The sequence below is a fragment of the Neoarius graeffei genome, chromosome 3, assembly GCF_027579695.1.
Source record: "Neoarius graeffei isolate fNeoGra1 chromosome 3, fNeoGra1.pri, whole genome shotgun sequence".
Classification (NCBI taxonomy): domain Eukaryota; kingdom Metazoa; phylum Chordata; class Actinopteri; order Siluriformes; family Ariidae; genus Neoarius; species Neoarius graeffei.
Genome location: NC_083571.1, coordinates 97,904,679 through 97,927,812, shown reverse-complemented (window position 1 = coordinate 97,927,812; position 23,134 = coordinate 97,904,679). Strand labels below are relative to the sequence as shown.

General features: G+C 41.7%; 1 protein-coding gene across 1 annotated transcript; it reads right to left on the bottom strand.

The window, feature by feature from the left end:
* Nucleotides 1-8,634: 8,634 nt before the first annotated feature.
* LOC132882634 (opsin-5-like) lies at nt 8,635-22,652 on the bottom strand. Its single transcript, XM_060915721.1, is given in 6 exon segments — nt 8,635-8,668; nt 8,670-8,755; nt 8,758-9,006; nt 12,230-12,555; nt 15,607-15,900; nt 22,583-22,652. Coding segments are annotated over 6 exon segments (1,059 nt in total).
* Nucleotides 22,653-23,134: the final 482 nt, after the last annotated feature.

Below are 23,134 nucleotides of genomic sequence, written 5' to 3'. Positions count from 1 at the left end.
GGTCAGCAAATTACTCTCACCCTCCGTCCATTCAGAGATGCAATCAATTTCAAAGATGAACCTGTCATGTGGACAATTTTGAATATATGGTTGATACGATGTTTAAGACGATGTTTTTCAGTAAAGGGTCCTGATTGGTTGCAATAATGTCAGACAAAAACTGTTCTTTAAAAGTATGAGAGCAAGACAAACCCTTTTCTGTAATTGAACAGAACATTATTTTAATATTTAACAGTTATTTTCACACAACACTAACTATGTAGACTTAATTTAACACCACACTAAACATCCGTTCGAGACACGTCTAGCTGATTTGTTTTGTTATTCCTCTAATGTGCACAGTAGATTACAGAAAGTAAATGTTTTCATGAAGCCTGCATAGCATAATGAAATTGAATCGGTGAGCGTACTGATAACACATCAGATGCATTCTCTTAACAAGCAAGCTCAAGGAAACTGAAGAGCTTTCACATTGTGAGCACAATAACTGCATGCAACAATAATGTATTTACATACATGAACACCACTGCTTATTTCTTGCTGTGTCAAAGAGAAGCCAAGCCAAGAAGCCTTTATTTGTCACATGTACACTACCGTTCAAAAGTTTGGGGTCACCCAGACAATTTTGTGTTTTCCATGAAAAGTCACACTTTTATTTCCCACCATAAGTTGTAAAATGAAGAGAAAATATAGTCGAGACATTTTTCTGGCCATTTTGAGCATTTAATCGACCCCACAAATGTGATGCTCCAGAAACTCAATCTGCTCAAAGGAAGGTCAGTTTTATAGCTTCTCTAAAGAGCTCAACTGTTTTCAGCTGTGCTAACATGATCGTACAAGGGTTTTCTAATCATCCATTAGCCTTCTGAGGCAATGAGCAAACACATTGTACCATTAGAACACTGGAGTGAGAGTTGCTGGAAATGGGCCTCTATACACCTATGGAGATATTGCACCAAAAACCAGACATTTGCAGCTAGAATAGTCATTTACCACATTAGCAATGTATAGAGTGGATTTCTGATTAGTTTAAAGTGATCTTCATTGAAAAGAACAGTGCTTTTCTTTCAAAAATAAGGACATTTCAAAGTGACCCCAAACTTTTGAACGGTAGTGTACACTCAAGCGCAGAGTGAAATTTAACCTCTGCATTTAACCCATCTGAAGCAGTTAGCAATGAACACACATACCCAGAGCAGTGGGCAGCTATACTACAGCACCCAGGGAGCAGTTGTGGGTTTGGTGCCTCGCTCAAGGCCGTCCCATATTAACCTAACCACGTGTTTTTGGGGGAAACCAGAGCACCCAGAGGAAACCCACACAGGGAGAACATGCAAACTCCACATAGAAAGGCCCCCGTCAGCTGCTGGGCTTGAACCCAGAACCTTCTTGTTGTGAGGCGACAGTGCTAACCACTACACCACCACTGTGTTCATCTATTAATTACAAAATGACATTCATCTAAGCAATAGTGTTTGATCAAAGTACAACAGGTGCTTACATTTAAAACATACAATTCATTAAAACTGATAAATAAATAGCAGTGATTGTATACTTCTCAGTAAAAAAGCAAAGACACATTGCCACAATATTAAATATACAAACACAATAACCAGATAATTTGATCAGCATATTTGATCTCATATACAGTACCAGTCAAAAGTTTGGACACACCTTCTACTTCTCCCCCCCCCCCTTATTTTATTAATTCAAAGACGCTTTATGTATTAAAGTAATGATGGATGTCATTTCTCTTTACTTAGTTGAGTGGTTCTTGACATAATATGGATTACTAAGTTGTGGAATAGGGCTATTTACTGTATGATCTCAAACACATTAAAAAGGCAAGAAATTGCATTAATTAACTTTTGACGAGGCACCTGTTAATTGAAAAGCATTCCAGGTGACTACCTCACGAAGCTGGTTAATATAATGCCAATAGTGTACAAAGTGGCATCAAGGTAAACGCGGGCTACTTTGAAGAATCTAAAAATGAAACCTATTTTGTTTTTTAACACTTTTTTTGTTCACCACATAATTCCATATACCCTCATAATATCCACGCCTTGTAGTGGTGTGAGGTAGGGTATTAGGCAGAAAAAGAAATTTACCAGTCAAAAATAATATTTTATATAATCCTGATAAGCGCCGCAGGTGCGAAGACGAGCGCCGCAGGCGCGAAGTCCCTCTAGGGGGGTCTGGGGGCATGCCCCCCCAGAAAATTTTTGAAATTTAGACTTCATTTCCTGCATTCTAGGACATTTTCAGGGTGAAATGGCGTGTAATTTTTGATCAGAAATATTGCATATTTTTACTTTGTATTTTTTTCAGTTTCACTCCTGAATGTATCAGATGTATGTATGGTGTCTGATTTGGTAACAAAAGTGAAAAGAAAATAAACAACAATGAATTGTATATAATCTTTTGATCTAGTTACAGTATTTAATAAAAAAAAAAACCAACAGTATTCTATTTTACCATACCCCAATGAACCCCCCTTGTTAATCAATGTATCACACATACCTTTTCTGTCTTTTTGTGGAAAAACGAATCAGTTTTTGTCACATTCAATTTGGGGCGTTTGTTGGGATTCATCTTGATCCAGAAGAGTGAGTCAGCAAAAAAAAAATGCGGTTCTCCCGCCAAGAAAGAGGAAACTACAACGCAGGGTGTTTGGCAATTTTCGACCAATCAGAATTCGCGATTTATTCAGTCCGCATGTTACAAGATTCAGTGCGGACCAAAATGGCGGAAACGATGAAATATTCTGATTTTTCATTTCAAGTTTTCAGTATTTTTCGTATTAAACTGTGTTTCTTACGATTTGTAAATGATGGCGGAACCACACACGGACTGGCCATCGGGAGTAGCGGGAGTTTTCCCAGTGGGCCGGTGGTTCAGTGTGGGCCAGCGGAGAAAAAAAAAAAAAAAACAGTTGCGCGCTGGCCTTTAATATGATAAGCAATGTTAACAGTTTCTTTAACAAACTGTTAACATTGCTTATCATATTAAAGGCCAGCGCGCAACTGTAATAAGCAATGTTAACAGTTTGTTAAAGAAACTGTTAACATTGCTTATCATATTAAAGGCCAGCGCGCAACTGTTTTTTTTTTTTTTTTTTTCTCCGCCGGCCCACACTGAACCACCAGCCCACCGGGAAAACTCCCGCTACTCCCGATGGCCAGTCCGTGTGTGGGCGGAACATAACTGGATTTATCGGACGACATGTGGGAGTATTCATGTGCGAAAATTTTCGGCATTATCGTCCGTTTCAGTATCCGTCTGTGTGTATACTTGCCCGTTGAAATCGGCAATCACCCGTCAAATTTACGGGTGGACGGGTCTCTGCCTAATACCTTAGTGTGAGGGCTTGAGTGCCTCAATGACCCGAGAGCTATGCCAGCCGGAGTGCATAGCACTCTTGGCAGGGTCACCCATGCTGGACAGGTCAAGGGGTAGAGGCCAGACGAAATGTGGACCACCTCATCCCTGAGGTAAAAAAGGGTTAGCGTAGGGCCAACTACTCTACCTAGAAAAAAGATGAGTTACAGAAGCACCGATGATAAGAATCTGAGAAAAACTCGTCATGGGAAAGGAAGGGACTCCACACAGGAGGCTTATGACGCAGGGCAGGGAAAGCCGGAAGGAAGTTGCAAGGCCGACTCCCCTTCTGATGCCCAAGACAACTATAAGGGCAGAAGAAAGAGAGGAAGGCCAAAAAACAGCTGGAGAAGGGACACAGAGGAGGAGATGAGGAGTATAGGCAATAGCTGGCACGACCTAAGGAAGAAGGCCCAGAGACGAGTGCAATGGAGGAACATCATCGGTGGCCTATGCTCCGATCGGGGCAAAGGGCCCAAGTAAAGTAAGTACATAATTCCATGTATGTTCCAGATTTCATTTCATAGCTCTGCAATGATGTGGCGACTTGTCCAGGGTGTACCCCGCCTCTCATCCATAGTCAGCTGGGATAGGCTCCAGCTTGCCTGCGACCCTGTATAGGATAAGCAGCTACAGATAATGGATGGATGTTATTTCATAGTTTTGATGTCTTCAGTATTGTTCTACAAAGTAGAAAATAGACCAAATATAGAAAAACCTATGAATGAGTAGGGGTGTCCAAACTTTTGACTGCTACTGTACTTTAGAATAACTACATCATCTAGCACAAAAAAATTAAAGAAAAAAATTCACGATTAATTATTTTCCAGTGTTCGTGAAGTGCAAAACCAATGACAATCATGCAGAACGTCAGTGTACAATAAAGTTAGGCAAACTCATGCATGAAATAATGAGGTTTAAAAAATTTATCAGTTTATTAGCAAAAAAGACAATCTCCTTCCTTGCAAATAAAACAGACTGAATTATATTTAGTGCTTCTAGTCCATTAAATTTTTTGATATACATAAATCTCTAATAATAGAAATAACTGTGCCAATGATGTCTATATCATCGTCAATTCAACTTCAATATAACTTTAACCTGTGCAGGTTTACACTAATGGACACCTGACCATCACACCCATATGTGCATTTTGAACATCCCACTGTTCTGGGAAGGCTTTCCACTAGATTTTAGATGAGGGTGAGGAGGTCTGGGGTGCAGCCAGGGTTCTGGTTCATCCCAAATGTATTCAGTGAGGTTGAGGCCAGGGTTTCTTTGCAAGCCACTCAAGTTCTTCCACAGCATGTCTTCATGGACCTCACGTTGCAATGCTGGAACAGGTTTGGGCCTCCAGTGAAAGAAATCTTAATGCTACAACATACAAAGACGTTCTAGACAATTATGTGCTTCTAACTTTGCGGCAACAGTTTGGGGAAAAAGTACATATGGCTGTGATGGTCAGGTGTCCACAAACTTTTGAACATATAGTGTGGATTTTGTAATATGAAAAGATGAAATTAATTAGATTAATAATAAGTGTATACCTCACATTATACAAACTGTAAATTTTTAAGGTTTTACCTGGAGATACAGTGCCTTGAAAAAGTATTCATACCCCTTGAGCTTTTTCACATTTTTCCACCTTACAACCACGAACTTAAAAGTTTTTTATTGAGATTTTATGTGATAGACCAACACAGAGTAGCACATAATTGTGAAGTGAAATGAAAATGATAAATGGTCTTCAAAATTTTAAACAAATCAAAATCTGAAAAATGTGGTGTGCATTAGTATTCAGCCCTCTGTACTCTGATACCTCTAAATACAATCCAGTGCAATCAATTGCCTTCAGAAGTCATCTAATTAGTTAATAGAGTCCTACTGTGTGTAATTTACTCTCAGCATAAATACACTTGTTCTGTGAAGGCCTCAGTGGTTTGTTAGAGAACACTGAAGAACAAACAGCATCATGAAGACCAAAGAACTCACCAGACAGATCAGGGATAAAGTTCTGGAGAAGTTTAAAGCAGAGTTAGGTTATAAAAAAATATCCCAAGCTCTGAACATCTCAAGAAGCACTGTTCAATCCATCATTCAAAAATGGAAAAAGTATGGCACAACTGCAAACCTACCAGGACATGGCCGTCCACCTACTGTAAACTGACAGAGCGAGCAAGGAGAGCACTGGTCAGAGAAGCAGCCAAGAGGCCCATGATCACTCTGGAGGAGCTGCAGAAATCCAAAGCTCAGGTGGGAGAATCTGTGCATAGGACAACTATAAGTCGTACACTCCACAAATCTGGCCTTTTTGGAAGAGTGGCAAGAAGAAAGCCATTGTTGAAAGACAGGCATAAGAAGCCATGTAGGGGACACAGCAAACATGTGAAAGAAGGTGCTTTGGTCAGATGAGACCAAAGTTGAACTTTTTGGCCTAAATGCAAAGCGCTATGTGTGGCGGAAAACTAACACTGCTCATCACCCTGCACACACCATCCCCACTGTGAAACATGGTGGTGGCAGCATCATGCTATGGGGATGCTTTTCTTCAGCAGGGACAGGGAAGCTGGTCAGAGTTGATGGGAAGATGGATGGAGCTAAATGCAGGGCAATCCTGGAAGAAAACCTGTTGGAGGCTGCAAAAGACTTGAGACTGGGAAGGAGATTCACCTTCCAGCAAGACAATGACCCGAAACATACAGCCAGAGCTACAATGGAATGGTTTAGATCAAAGAATATTCATGTGTTAGAATGGCCCAGTCAAAGTCCAGACCTAAATCCCATTGAGCATCTGTGGCAAGACTTGAAAATTGCTGTTCACAGATGCTCTCCATCCAATCTGGCTGAGCTTGAGCTATTTTGTAAAGAAGAATGGGCAAAAATTTCAGTATCTAGATGTGCAAAGCTGGTAGAGACATACCACAAAAGACTTGTAGCTGTAATTGCAGCAAAAGGTGGCTCTACAAAGTATTGACGCAGGGGGGCTGAATACTAATGCACACCACATTTTTCAGATTTTTATTTGTTTAAAAATTTGAAGACCATTTATCATTTTCGTTTCACTTCACAATTATGTGCTACTCTGTGTTAGTCTATCACAAAATCTCAATAAAAAACTTTTAAGTTTGTGGTTGTAAGGTGGAAAAATGTGAAAAAGTTCAAGAGGTATGAATACTTTTTCAAGGCACTGTATCCCATTATAAACTTACAGCTAAATGACATTTTTTGTCATAACTTATTATCAGCCAAATTTCATTTAGTTTGTCTGAAATTACAACTATTTGTACCAGATTATATCAAGTCTTTTAATGTATGGCTAACATCATAAATATGTTGAATTTACATGAACGTAGTGTTGTAGTCGAGTCACTAAACCTCGAGTCCGAGTCCAGTCTCGAGTCCCCAGTGTTCAAGTCCGAGTCAAGTCCAAGTCATTAAAGAAAATTTCAAGTCGAGTCTGAGAACAAAACTCCAACCGCACCATTTGACGGTGGCTGTTGCTGCCTTTATGTGAAAGCATTTCTGCTACTGTATTGGACTAACATTACTGCCTGACTGCCCCATTTTAGTTAATAGGCTACAGATAAAAAGCATGTCGATCACTCAGCAAGCCCCGCCCACTATCAAAAGGGCAAATAACATGAGAGAGGGTTAACACTAGCTAGTTCATCGCTCAGCAAGCAAGCCCCGCTATCAACAGAGCAATGAACATAGCGGGTCACTTCCTTCTCTGGGTGGAGTCTTGCCAAATGACGATTGAAGTTCGAGGTTGTCCCCGTCGTCTGCTCAATAGTTCTTCTACATATGGAACACGTAGCAGTGCATTTTTTTCCCCCACTGCACGAGAAGTCTGTATAAGCAAAGCGGAAAATCCTGGGGCGTTCTCTCCAGGCATTTTAATCCCATTAACATTAGTTTGTTCCTGAACACGACGTATGAACAGATGAATGTACATTTTCTTGCAGGAAATTAGTATAAAAATTAATGTAGATATAAATATCTTAGGCGGCACGGTGGTGGAGTGGTTAGCGCTGTCGCCTCACAGCAAGAAGGTCCGGGTTCGAGCCCCGTGGCCGGCAAGGGCCTTTCTGTGCGGAGTTTGCATGTTCTCCCCGTGTCCGCGTGGGTTTCCTCCGGGTGCTCCGGTTTCCCCCACAGTCCAAAGACATGCAGGTTAGGTTAACTGGTGACTCTAAATTGACCGTAGGTGTGAATGTGAGTGTGAATGGTTGTCTGTGTCTATGTGTCAGCCCTGTGATGACCTGGCGACTTGTCCAGGGTGTACCCCGCCTTTCGCCCATAGTCAGCTGGGATAGGCTCCAGCTTGCCTGCGACCCTGTAGAAGGATAAAGCAGCTAGAGATAATGAGATGAGATGAGATGAAAATCCGAGTCCTCGTCTCCAATTTACAAGTCTGAATGCAGTTAATGCACAAGTCTAAGTCCGAGTCAGTGCTCAAGTCCAAGTCAAGTCACGAGCCCTTAAAATCAGGGCACGAGTCGGACTCAAGTCCAAGTCCTGGCCTCGAGTACTACAAGCCTGCGTGCACATAATGCAATTTGATGCTTAAATTCTAATATTACAAATATTGAGTAAATCCTAACAATCTATATAAACTGATTACAGGTGTTTGGATTTTTCCTTTGAGAATCTCGCTTGGTGAAAGACCTAACAGACAATGGGGCGACCCTTTTAATGATTTTATGGTGCGTTACCCAAAAGTGTGTCCTTCTACTCTGCCAGAAAGCTTGACTGAAGCAACAACAGGCACATTCACTGTGATTTCTATGAACAAATCTTATTTTCCTGGACGGCTGTAACATGTTGACAATTATAATAATGGTAGTAAAATATAGCTTCTGCAATTTACAATCATACTGTCTTCTCATGATTGTGCAATTATATAATTATATACAAATTATACAGAATTATAATCATTAATAATTATTTAAATAAAGACATCTCATTTCGCACATCTTATTTTTTCCACATCTCTAAATGTCAGTGGTTTTTAAACTGGACACGTTTATCTATTAACAATTTTTATTTGACATTTTGATCTTGTGTCTTGGAGTATTTTATGGTAAGTATTTGGTTTAATGAATAATTTTAATGTTTATATTATTTTTATTTTATTGCTTGGCAACACTGCCAACCTCAGCATGTTACTGGTTCCAAGAAACAGCTGGTTAAACAGCAGACGTACAGGAAAATTAATAAAACCCACGAGTACATGTAAAAGAAATTCCAGAGTTATTGATAATCCAAAGGCATGAATTGTGTATCAGGATTTGGGCTTCTGAAATGAGTGAAGATCTTCTTTGATTGTGGTTCCTCCACACACCATGTAGTTTGTATTCTCTGTAAGGTTACTGTATTTGGCTGAGAGCCACGGCTTGCCTGGGATCTAATGCAAACATGAAGAACCTGCTTCACCTCCTGTTTAAAAGGCTTGCTGAAGGTGTAATAGATTAGCGGGTTGTACACAGTGGAAGTCTTGGCAAAGAGGCAGGGCAACATACTGACTTGGGGAGTGACGGAGGAAGCCGAGTAGATTGACCATAAGCTCACTATCCCATAGGGTGTCCAACAGCAAATGAAACCAGCACTGATCAGAACAGCAATCTACAAGAAACAAGGTAAAAAGTAGAATTTTATTTACTGTATATACAGTTTTATCACTTACATTTACCATGCATAGTACTTTTTGTTACAGAAACTTGCATTTGATTTCACAGCCCAAGGATAATTAAAAAGAAGATATCCTGCAATGTAGGGTGGCACAGTGGTGTAGTGGTTAGCACTGTCGCCTCACAGCAAGAAGGTTCTGGGTTTGAGCCCAGTGGCCGACGGGGGCCTTTCTGTATGGAGTTTGCATGTTCTCCTCATGTCTGCCCGGGTTTCCTCCGGGTGCTCCAGTTTCCCCCAAAGACATGCAGATTAGGCTAATTAGTGGCTCTAAATTGACCGTAGGTGTGAATGGTTGTTTATCTTTTAGCTCAGGAGTAATAGGGTTATACCCGGAACAAATTAGTAACAAGCTGAAAATTTCAGAATATGTTCAGAATACCTTTAGGAATAACATACTAAAAGTCCCCGGAAATCCCCCTTGTGCTCTCTGAGAAATTCAAGATGGCGTCCAAAATGGACACCAAATGGAGATCTGCCCATATCTCAGGCCCAAAACAAAATATTAATGCAATTAAAAGGTCAGAATATATGTTTTGTAGGGTAGGAGAGTAAATTCCAACATGTGTGTATTAATTACATTGTGTATTAACATTATATAATAACAATGTACACATTATTATAACAGTATATTTGTGTATAATGTGTTCGCTTGCCATGTCTGGTTAGATTGTCATATTTTTGGCACTTCACCAGTTCACATTTATGAATGTGCACAGTACTATGAATGTGTGTAGGTTTCATCCAGTCCGATCCTTGAATCAAGTATCAATCTTGAAACGCCCTGGCCCATAAATTCACATCCAAGAAGAAATAACAATGACTGTTATGACAAAATAATCGTTATGGTATCATGAAGATATCTCATATGTTTTTGAAATGGCTTCAGTTCTTAATGTTTAAGACTAATAATTACAGACTTATAATTGTAAATCTATACATGTGCTATTTAATGTACACTACCGATTATAGAGTGTGGATCCATTGGTTACTCGTTCACTCCGTATCATCCTATTCTGTTCACAAAACAACAAACACAATTACTAGGGGTTGGAGCACTTATTTTCATTAATATTAATTAAAGTAAATTGGTGGTGTAAAATGAAAAATGGCATGTTAAAAGGTCATGCTGAGTTCAGTCATTTTTAAAAGGTCATGCTGGGTTTAGTCATTTTTTGTCTGAACACACTGGCATTTCTAGTAGTAAAGACTGGCGCTAGAAACTCAAAGATTAATTTTTTCCACCCTTAAACAAGCTTGAATAAATTCCCTACTTCACTGATGGTACAACAAAGGTCCAAGCATTACAACTGAGGCACTGAGAAGTGTTTAAGTCTACTCATTGTTTATAAGCAAGAGCTTTTATTGAGGCAGACCTTTTTGTCATGAAAGTCGACAGAATGTTGAAGAAGTGTACTGAAACAGTTTGCCGTTGTAGTTTTAGAAGATAGAGTTCTGAAATTTAATTTCCCTTTAATATTTTATCAAAGCTTAAAGATGCACTAAATATTAAGGAAACTGATGTCTAATTGTTGTCTTACATTATGTTCATATATGTAGGTAGCCTACTAAGCTAATCTGTCAATCATGTCAACCATCAAATTCCATGTAATTTCCACATTAATGACCTTGTAATCTTGGTTAATTTTAATTTTAACAGTGTGACAATGGTGAATTTGCATTGCTTGTATGAGAGAACATATAATTTAACATTTTAATTGCATTTATATTATGTTTTATCCTTGAGATATTGAAAAATTTCCAATCGGTGGCCATTTTGGACGCCATCTTGAATTTCTCAGAGAGCACAAGGTGGATTCCCCGGGGACTTTTAGTATGTTATTCCTAAGGGTATTCTGAACATATTCTGAAAAATTCAGCTTGTTACTAATTTGTTCCGGGTTGGACTCAATTTTGAGCTAATGCTCTTGGGCTATTTATGTGTCAGCCTGTGATGATCTGGCGACTCGTCCAGGGTGTACCCCGCCTCTCACCCATTGTCAGCTGGGATAGGCTCCAGTTTGCCTGCGACCCTGCACAGGATAAGCGGCCACAGATAAAGGATGGATATCCTGCAATGTTAAATATTTTATTGGAAGGTGATTTATGTGATGCATGTAAATGATGCCTTTGGTGACATAGTATTATTTGCTAAATAAGATCATTATTAAATACCAGCACTGAGTATCAGTTACGGTATATCTACAGTACCAGTCAAAACTTTGGACTCACCTTCTAATTCAATGTTTTTTCTGTATGTTTATTAATTAAAAGACATGTCATGACTTAAAGTAATGATGGATGTCGTTCCTCTTTACTTAGTTCAGTGGTTCTTGACATAATATGGATTACTACAGTTGTGGAACAGAGCTATTTACTGTATTTTTATTATTTACTATTTACTGTTTGATCTCAAACGCGTTAAGAAGGCAAGATACTCCACTAATGAACTTTTGATGAGGCACCTGCTAATTGAAAAGCATTCCAGGTGACTACCTCATGAAGCTGGTTAAGATAATGCCAATGGTGTGCAAAGCGTCATCAAGATAAACGATGGCTATTTTGAAGAATCTAAAATACGAAACTTATTTTTGACACTTTTTGTTTACCACATAATTTCATATATGTTCCAGCTGTTATTTCATAGTTTTGATGTCTTCTGTATTGTTCTACAATGCAGGAAATAAGTCAAAATTCAGAAAAACCTATGAATGAGTTGGGGTGTCCAAACTTTTGACTGGTACTGTATATTGAGATCAGGTTGCAATCTGTTGCATGATAATAAAGTAAATATTTCAGTCTGGTACCAATATAGTTAATCCATCCATCCATCCATCCATCCATCCATCCATCCATCCATCCATTTATCCATTGTCTATGCTGCTTATTGTTCAGGGTTGTGGGGAAGCTGGAGTCAATCCTAGCTGACTTCAAGCTAGAAGTAGGTTTCACCCTGGACAGGTCACCAATCTATCGCAGGGCTACACAGAGACAAACAACCATTCACACTCTCATTCACACTCGTGGGCAATTTAGAGTACCCAAGTGACCTAATAAGCATGTCTTTGGACTGTGAGAGGAACCCAGAGCACTCGGAGGAAACCCACACAAATACAGCTAATACAAATGTAAATGAGATTTACACGTTTATATAACTCACCAACATGAGTCGGTGTTGCATCTTAACTTTATTCTGGATGACGCTGGCATTCTCTACAGACTTGAAGGAGAAATGGAGTCGGAGGGCGATGCCAAAGTAGCAGCAAATGATAATTATGGCTGGGATGATCAGGACCATGGCAAAAACGCTGATGACAAAGGATGGGCTGTGCTCCTTCATTTCTGCCCAGGCCAGTGTGCAGGACAGGCCGAAGGGCTCAGGTCCATATGCTCCCCAACCAATCAAAGGAAACATAGCCCATAAGAGAGCATACAGCCATGTGCCTGCCAACATCATCCACACGGTCCTTTTACTAATTTTCTCTGCTAAACACACAAACACAGACACATACATACATATGTACACAGTGAAGACTATGGACTGAAGAGTCTGGCTTTCACTGTCACCAGATCTCAAACCAAATGAACATCTATAGTGTTCGGGACTCAGACACAGTCTCAGCGTTTAAGTCTAGGCTGGAAACGTATCTGTTTAGTTAAGCCTTTTGTTAATGGTGTTTATAAGGTAAAGGAGTAGATCTGGAGGGTCCTCAGACATAGTGTTTGGTAAACTGGGATGTATGGATGTTGTCAGTCCCCACTCGCTTGCTCACTCGAGTTTGTTGTCGGTGTAGTGGCTGGCTGCTTTATGTCCCGGGGCTCCCTCATGCCTGTGTTACCTTCTGGCTCTCCCCTTTTAGTTATGCTGTCATAGTTAGTTGCCGGAGTCCCTGCTTGTACTCAACGCAAAATGTATACTGTTCCTACTTATTCAGGTGACATTGGGCATACCTAACAACCTGTGTCCCCCCCCCACCTAATCTGTCCCTCTGAGTTACATGTCAATCCTGAGATCGAGATGCTGACCTCTTCTGCTCCTCAGACCTGCCTGATCCATCCTGGTGCCCTGTGTCTGGTCGGAGTCTCATCACATCACTCCTGTGGAGGACGGCCCCATATGGACAGTTGAAAGTTACACTTGGAAGACGCTCTGGACACTTACAGTAATGCTTTTATGGCTGAGGACTACAGTTGACTTGCTAACTTTAGGACTGCAGTTGTCATGAACAGTTTCGCACTCAAGTTTCCATCAATGAAGAGTTATAACATCAACAAAACTGACTTCATGTTACAACTGTTAATGTTATAGTCATGTTGTCTGTTGTTGCCCAAATGAGGATGGGTTCCCTTTTGAGTCTGGTTCCTCTCGAGGTTTCTTCTTCATGTCGTCTGAGGGAGTTTTTCCTTGCCACCATTGCCACAGGCTCGCTCATTGGGGATAGATTAGGGATAAAATTAGATCATGTTTAAAGTCATTCAAATTCTGTAAAGCTGCTTTGCGACAATGTTTATTGTTAAAAGCGCTATACAAATAAACTTGACTTGACTAAGGACAGTTTTGGATCAACATATGCATGAGACAATTCTCTCAAAACAAACTGAAGAAATATATATTTTAAATTTTCACAATACAAACTCATTTCTTTTGGTCTTCAAAAGATCTTGGTAAGAGCAAATTTTGTTTGAGAATTGACTTTCTATGAGCACAAATGTGTGTTTTTGTAAAATAAAAATGTCCTATGAATCAGTACAGCACTGGATTCAGATTAATAGATTTTCCCCACAGCATCTATGCTTTTGTAATCTTTATTTATACAAGTTTGAATGGGGATACAGCTAACTGAGAATAAAATTCCTGTAAGATTTGTAAGAAGTTAGCCCCATTTACGAGTCTCTTCTAGCTATGAAAAATTAGCCTGTAGTTAGCAAACAGAAAATTATACATCAGGAACGAATATACTGTCAGCTGCTATTCTGAGTTGCAATGTACCTAATTTTTTCTCCTACCACAAACTTAATTCTGAAGTACCTAATGTTCACTTCGTAATGCAGTGTCTTGCAAAAGTATTCATCCCCCTTGGTGTTTCTCCTGTTTTGTCGCATTACAAGCTAGAATTAAAATGGATTATTGGAGGGTTAGCACCATTTGATTTACACAACATGCCTAAGACTTTAAAGCTGCAAATTGTTTTTTTTTAAATTGTGATAAAAACAATAAGATGAAAAAAAAAAAACCCCAAGACATCTAGTCAATACTTTGTAGAGCCACCTTTTGCTGCAATTACAGCTGCAAGTTTCTTGGGGTATGTCTCTATTATCTTAGCAGATCTACCCACAGGGATTTTTGCTCATTCTTCAAGGCAAAAACTGCTCCAACTCCTTCAAGTTAGATGGGCTGCATTGGTGTCCAGCCATCTTCAAGTTATGCCACAGATTCTCAATTGGATTGAGGTCTGGGCTTTGATTAGGCCATTCCAAGATATTTAAATGTTTCCCTTTCAACCACTCCAGTGTAGCTTTAGCAGTATGTTTAGGGTCATTGTTCTGCTGGAACGTGAACTTTCGTCCCAGTCTCAAACCTCTGGCTGACTCAAACAGGTTTTCCTCCAGAATTGCCCTGTATTTAGTGCCATCCATCTTTCCTTCAGTCCTGACCAGCTTTCCTGTCCCTGCAGATGAAAAACATCCCCACAACATGATGCTGCTACCACCATGCTTCACTGTAGGAATGGTGTTCTCAGGGTGTTGGGTTTACGCCATACATGGCATTGCCCATGATGGCCAATTTGTTGCATCTCTGATTAATGCCCTCCTTGCCCGGTCTGTGAGTTTTGGTGGGCGGCCTTCTCTTGTCAGGTTTGTAGTGGTGCCATATTCTTTCCATTTTGCTATAATGGATTTAATGGTGCTCCCTGGGATATTCAAAGTTTGGGATATTTTTTATAACCCAACCCTGATCTATACTTCTCTTCAACTTTGTCTCTGACCTGTTTAGAGTGCTGCTTGGTTCTCATGTTGCTTGCTTAGTAGTGTAGCAAAGTCAGGGTCCTTCCAGAACAGGTTGATTTATACAGACACCATGTGACAGATCATGTGACACTTTGATTGCACACAGGTGGATCTTAATCAACTAATTTTGTGACTTATGAAGTGAATTGTTTGGACCAGCTCTTATTTAGGGGTTTCATCAGAAAGGGGGTGAATACCTATGCGCACTCCAGATTTCTGTGGTTTTTTTTATCTTAATTATTGTTTGTGTCACAGTAAAAAAAAAAAAAAGCAGTTTGCAGCTTTAAAGTTGTAGGCATGTTGTGTAAATCAAATGATGCTCACCCTCCAAAAATCCACTTTAATTCCAGCTTGTAATGCAACAAAACAGGACAAAACACCAAGGGGGATGAATACCTTTGCAAGACACTGTAAATGATGCAAATTGGGTATTCAGCTGTTAATGTGTCATCTGATCCACTTGAAAAAAGTAGATGAATTTCCGATTTGTATAGTCCATCATTAAGAATGCACTGCTGCAGTACTCACTGTGAGACTGTAGTGTCATGGACACAGTGAAGCGCACTACAGCCATGACCGTCAGGGTTGCCACACTGGCTACACCAAAGAAGAACCCCATCCAGGCATAGTAGATACAGGTGGCATAACCCCCTATCCAGGAATGATTCCATGATGATGCTACAGAAAGTGGATACATTGAGACTGCTGCACCAAGATCTGTCACTGCCAGGTTCACGCTGAGGAGCTCTGCGGGCTTCATTTGAGAAGATCTCTTGTATGCCATGATAAGAACCAGGAGATTCCCCACAATGGACATAATTGCTAAACATGACATAGAAAGGAAAGAAAGAACAAAAGTCCATTTTGTTGCAGTAAAGTGGGCATATACTGTATAAACATCAAATTTTATAGTTACTAAAACATTAAAATGGTCTTTAGGTGGCATTGAGTTGTCTGTTGGACCCTAACAACTCCATCAAGAATAGCAAGTCATCTGCTGACCCCCTGAAAGTCCCAGATTATTACTCAGTTGAATTCATCAAACTTTGTTGAACCATTCATCTCATCTCATCTCATTATCTCTAGCCGCTTTATCCTGTTCTACAGGGTCGCAGGCAAGCTGGAGCCTATCCCAGCTGACTACGGGTGAAAGGTAGGGTACACCCTGGACAAGTCACCAAGTCATCACAGGGCTGACACATAGACACAGACAACCATTCACACCTACAGTAAATTTAGAGTCACCAGTTAACCTAACCTGCATGTCTTTGGACTGTGGGGGAAACCGGAGCACCCGGAGGAAACCCACGCGGACACGGGGAGAACATGCAAACTCCGCACAGAAAGGCCCTCGCCGGCCACGGGGCTCGAACCCAGACCTTCTTGCTGTGAGGCGACAGCGCTAACCACTACACCACCGTGCCGCCCCTGAACCATTCATTTCATCTTGAAAGTTCCTCTACCCCTGGCTCCCAAGAAGCACTCAAGCACACAGTGAAATTTAACCTCTACATTTAACCCATCTAAAGCAGTGAACACATACATGCACACACAAGTGAGCAATGAGCACACACACATACCCAGAGCAGTGGGCAGCCATGCTACAGCGCCTGGGGAGCAGTTGGGGGTTAGGTGCCTGACTCAAGGGCACTTCAGCCCAATCTCAGACCATGGCTGCCCCATGCATGAGAACATGCAAACTCCACACAGAAAGGCCCCCGTCGGCCACTGGGCTCGAACCCAGAACCTCCTTGCTGTGAGGCAACAGTGCTAACCGCTACACCACCAAGCTATATTCTACTCTCTTTATCTCTGTGTCCTTGAACATTATCTATTTTCCAGCAGTCAGACTTACAATTCTCTCCACCTTATCTATTGTACCATTGTAAGCCCTTTTCATTTCTGTTTTTATACAGTATGTGTCTTTTCATGACCAGTCATTCTGTTTGAAAGGTTCGTATTTCTTGACTGCCTGCACAATAAACTGGTTCTGGGATAAAAATATAAAGATAAAAAAAGAGATAAAGATTAAAAAATATATAAATATAAGGATTTTATTTTAAATCCCTGGACATGTTCTGTATGAAAACTAAGCTGTAAAAATAACCCATTAGTTTTTCCCAGTTGTGAGTCACGTTTACTCACTGCTGCCATTCCATCAATAGAAGTTTAAACCCACACATTTATGTTGAAGCGCCAAAGAATTTTTCATCCAACACTACAGTTTTATTGAAGTGCAATACAGGGCAATCAGTCAAAACAGAGGCCATTTAACATACTGATCTTAAAGGCACAGTAAAGAAACAGCCTGCTGAATTCAAGGATCAAGAGAGATTAGAAAATCATGTAAACATGAATTATGATATAATGGCACATAAAACCACACATTATAGCATTATACAGTGGTGCTTGAAAGTTTGTGAACCCTTCAGAATTTTCTATATTTCTGCATAAATATGACCTAAAACATTATCAGATTTTCACACAAGTCCAGTATTACATATCTGTGAGTGGCAAAAGTATGTGAACCTCTAGGACTAGAAGTTAATTTGAAGGTGAAATTAGAGTCAGGTATTTTCAATCAGTGGGATGACAATCAGGTGTGAGTGGGCACCCTGTTTTATTTAAAGAACAGGGATCTATCAAAGTCTGATCTTCACAACACGTTTGTGGAAGTGTATCATGGCATGAACAAAGGAGATTTCTGAGGACCTCAGAAAAGCATTGATGCTCCTCAGGCTGAAAAAGGTTACAAAACCATCTCTAAAGAGTTTGGACTCCACCAATCCACAGTCAGACAGGTTGTGTACAATTGGAGGAAATTCAAGACCATTGTTACCCTCCCCAGGAGTGGTCGACCAACAAAGATCACTCCAAGAGCAAGGCGTGTAATAGTCAGCGAGGTCACAAAGGTCCCCAGGGTAACTTCTAAGCAACTGAAGGCCTCTCTTACATTAGCTAATGTTAATGTTCATGAGTCCACCATCAGGAGAACACTGAACAACAATGGTGTGCATGGCAGGGTTGCAAGGAGAAAGCCACGGCTCTCCAAAAAGAACATTGCTGCTCGTCTGCAGTTTGCTAAAGATCACGTGGACAAGCCAGAAGGCTATTGGAAAAATGTTTTGTGGACGGATGAGACCAAAATAGAATTTTTTGGTTTAAATGAGAAGTGTTATGTTTGAAGAAAGGAAAACACTGCATTCCAGCATAAGAACCTTAACCCATCTGTGAAACATGGTGGTGGTAGTATCATGGTTTGGGCCTGTTTTGCTGCATCTGTGCCAGGACGGCTTGCCGTCATTGATGGAACAATGAATTCTGAATTATACCAGTGAATTCTAAAGGAAAATGTCAGAACATCTGTTCATGAACTGAATCTCAAGAGAACGTGGGTCATGCAGCAAGACAACGACCCTAAGCACACAAGTTGTTCTACCAAAGAATGGTTAAAGAAGAATAAAGTTAATGTTTTGGAATGGCCAAGTCAAAGTCCTGACCTTAATCCAATCGAAATGTTGTGGAAGGATCTGAAGCAAGCAGTTCATGTGAGGAAACCCACCAACATCCCAGAGTTGAAGCTGTTCTGTACGGAGGAACGGGTGAAAATTCCTCCAAGCCGGTGTGCAGGACTGATCAACAGTTACCGGAAACGTTTAGTTGCAGTTATTGCTGCACAAGGGAGTCACACCAGATACTGAAAGCAAAGGTTCACATACTTTTGCCACTCACAGATATGTAATATTGGATCATTTTCCTCAATAAATAAATGACCAAGTATAATATTTTTGTCTCATTTGTTTAACTGGGTTCTCTTTATCTACTTTTAGGACTTGTGTGAAAATCTGATGATGTTTTAGGTCATATTTATGCAGAAATATAGAAAATTCTAAAGGGTTCACAAATTTCAAGCACCACTCTCTGTGTATATATATATATATATATATATATATATATATATATATATATATATACACCTTCAAGGGAAGGTCAAGGGTTGCGTGGTCCCCGTGGTAGTGGGGGCACTTGGGGCAGTAACCCCCAAACTGGGAGAGTGGCTCCAGCAAATCCCAGGAACAACATCTGAAGCCTCAGTCCAGAAGAGCGCAGTCCTAGGAACATCAAAGATACTGCGCAGAACCCTCAAACTCCCAGGCCTCTGGTAGAGGACCCGAGCTTGAGGATGACATGGATACCACCCCCCCGCCAGGGGTGAGAAGGAGATTTTTTTATATATATATATATATATATATATATATATATATATATATATATATATATATATATATATAGTTGTTTATACATCACGTGATGCCATACATACAGCCACTCTCTAAAGTGACTGTGGCTTTTGGCCTGGAGCCGTTGTCGTCAGACGGTGCCCAACCTTCACGGGATGTTTCAACCCTTAACCGCTACACCCTCCAGCTGGCGGGTCAGCAGTGGTGGCCAGGTCACTGCTCATCAGCTCCAGGCCTCCAGCCCCCTCCTCCCTCTTAAACCACAACCAGCATGAGGCTCTCTCTGCTGCCTCCCCAATCCTGCGCACAGCTGTCTTCCTCTCCTTACCTGATATGCCGAGTGTAGTGAGCACCAACCATACAGACTGTGCCGGGAACCCTCTACACCCCACCTCCACTGGAAACAGCCATGCTTGCCAGCCTTTCTCCCTGCACTCCATGATGAGGTCCTGGTATTTTAGGCTCTTCCTCTCATGGGCCTCATCACAGCCTTCTTCCCAAGGCACAGTCAGTTCCACCAGGATGATTTTCTTTGCCTGCTCTGCCCAAATGACAATGTCAGGCCTCAAGGTGGTCTGGACGATGGGGGGAAAAATGAGTTTCTTCCCCAGGTCGACTGACATCTCCCATCCTTGTGCCCCCTGGAGGATGTTGGTCCTAGCTCTTTTTACAGAGGATGTCTTCTCTCCTGCCCTGACAAACTGCAATGATGGTACTTCTGGCTTAAGTGATTGTGGTCTTCTCCTGGCCTGCTCGAAGATGCCAGCAATCACACTGAGCACTTGGTCATGCCGCCACCTGTATCTCCCCTGGGCCAGAGCAGTTTGGCACCCTGCTAAAATGTGGGACAGTGTACCCTTCTTCCCACACAACTTGCAGAGTGGGTCCTCCCTCAGGCCCCACCTGGCTAGGTTCACTGGCAATGGGAGTGTGTCATATACAGACCTCAAGAGGAAGCTCACACGGAAAGGTTCCAGCCTCCAGAGTTCAGTCCATGTGACCCTCCTGTTTGGGAGGTCCCATCTAGTCCATGTCCCCTGGGTTGCTAGTTCAATAGCCTTTGCCTTCCTTGTTTCTTCCTCTTGGTGATGCACTTCCGCTTGCACCATCTCCCTCCTCTGCTGGACGCTTGCCTTCCTCCACTGGGTGAAGTGAGATGTTCCCAGTCCTTGCCGGCCAGTGCAGACATTGCCAATGATATCCCTCAACTCCAAGGAGCTTTCGGCTTGCCTGACTGCAGTGTCTGCTGCCCACTTACGGCCTGTTCTTATTACGACCCCCGCATTGCTGACTCACTCGTCTTTTGAGTCTCTGAGCATCATTGCCACCCTGCATTTAGCCACCTTGAACTCTTCTACCACAGAGGAAAATGGAAGTTGGAGCTGTCCCGATCGAATGTAGAGCCCCACTGCTGTGAAGCTGGGAGGGAGTCCAAGCCACCGCCTCAGATGTTTATTCACTTTCCTCTCCACCCCCTCCACTGCAGTCATTGGGACCTCATAGACTGTCAGCAGCCACATCAGCCTTGGTAGAAGCCCATGCTGGTATATCCAGGACTTGAACTTGCCAGGTAGGCCTGACCTGTCAATCCTCCTTAGCCACTCGTGCGCCTGATTTACAGTGTCGGAGATGTTGTTTCTGTCACTGAGGGTGTCGTCATACCACTTTCCCAGGCATTTAATGGGGTTCTCCCTGATTGTAGGGATCTGCTCACCTTGGACATGCAGTTTGAAAGCATCGGTCAGTTTCCCCCGCCTTATCACCATGCTCCGTGACTTTCTGGACTTAAAAGCCATTCTCACCCATGATGCTAAAGCCCCAAGAGTCTTCAGGATCCACCTTGCCTGCACATGTGATGTGGTTGTTATGGTGAGGTCATCCATGAATCTTCTCAGTGGGGGTTGTCTGCTCCCTGCTGCTGTGACTGGTCCCTTGGCCTCTGCTGCTGCTGCTGTTATCAGGAGATTCATCCCCATGATGAACAGGATGGGGGATACTGTACATCCTGTTACAATCCCCTTCTCCAGTGGCTGCCATGTGGTGGTAAACTTGGCAGTCTGGAACCGCAGCTTGAATGACCCCAGGTAGCTATTGATCATCTGCCTGATCTTGTCAGGGATGTGGTACTGCTCCATGGCCTTGTTGACGAGGGAATGGGGCATGGACCCATATGCATTAGCAAGATCCAGCCAGACAACTGTTAGGTTGCCCTTGCTCCCCCTGGCCTCCTGGATCAGATGGCTGAGGATGGTGGTGTGTTCCAGGCATCCAGAGAACCCTGGAATTCCCCCCTTCTGGATCGAGGTGTCGACATCCATTCTCTGTCATGTAGGTCGTTATTCGTCTTGCCAAGACTGAGAAGAAAATCTTGGCTTCTACACTCAGCAGGGAGATGGTGCGGAACTGGCTGATCGCAGAGGAGTCCTTCTCCTTTGGCACAAAGCAGCCCTCTGACACTCTCCAGGTGGTAGGTATGTTGCCCTTTGCCCAAATTGTCCAGAGGAGCTTCCAAAGTCTACGTAGTAGAAGTGGACACGTCTTGTAAACTTTGTAGGGCAAACCACTTGGTCCAGGGGCTGATGCTGTTCTTGACTTCTTCACCACCTCCTCCACTTCCTTCCAGGTTGGTTCTCTGGTCTCCAAAGGTCTCAAGGGGTGTGTGGCCCTGGTGATCTTTGGGTGGCTGCTCAGATGTTCATACCTGTGTGGGTCACAGTGTGTTGACCTCAGGACTTCTTCGACCTCCTCCTTAGAGCTGGTGAGTGTTCCTGATCTAGCTTCTCCTAATAAGGCTTTGGTGAACCTATATGGGTCTTTGATGAACTGCGCCCTCTTTGCCCCTTTCTTCTTTCTCTGCTTCCGTGTCTGCTCCGCCCTTCTCAGCCTGCGAAGCCGCTCACGAAGTCCTGATGTTCGGTCTCTAATCCCCTCTTTTTCCCCTTCTGTAGCATTCTTGAACTGCCTGGAGAGTATCTTTATCTCTTTCCGCAAGCTCTGCATCTCCTTCTCCCTCCGATTCGGCTGCCGAGCATTTGAAGTGATGGTCTTCCTCTCCTCCTTATATATATATATATATATATATATATATATATATATATATATATATATATATATAAAACAGTTATTCATCAAAAGGATTATTAGATCATTATAATAAATAAAATGAATAATGCAGAAAATAAAATAGACAGTAAAAACAGCTTAATATCTCAAATGTGACACTACTAAAAATACTATTCATTAAATAGTAAATTAGGTTTTACCTATTAGCAACAGAAAAGCCCCAGCCCCATAATCCACTGCGGGAGAAAGTTTGGAAGAATAAACATCCATAAGGAACTGGATTTGTGTCTCCAAAACCAGTGGCGCAGAGATCTGCCTGATGATCCAGTGATGTGATTCACCAACAGGTCGATTCTTTGAACCGGCTCTTTTAGGTCAAGCTGAGTATCCGACACACACTGAATCCATCTGATTTGTTCATTCACTATTCTCTCATGTATTTAAGACCTTATCTAATGAGTATTATCACCACATGTGTTGGAAACAGCATCGATTTAAAACCAGTTTTATTGGGTAAGAGGTGTGTGTGTGTGTGCGCGTGTGTGCAATTGCACTTCTGTTTGTTAAAATAATGTACTGTACCATATGTAGAAGGTGAACAACAGGGTAAAATTACGTGAAACCCTGTGCTTGTGTTATACAGAGACACAGCAACACAATAATATTAATGCAAGAATGCTGAATGCTTAGGCTATTGCACTTGAGACAACATCTAATGGCCTTGTTTTCACATTTTGTTTCAGATTTTATAA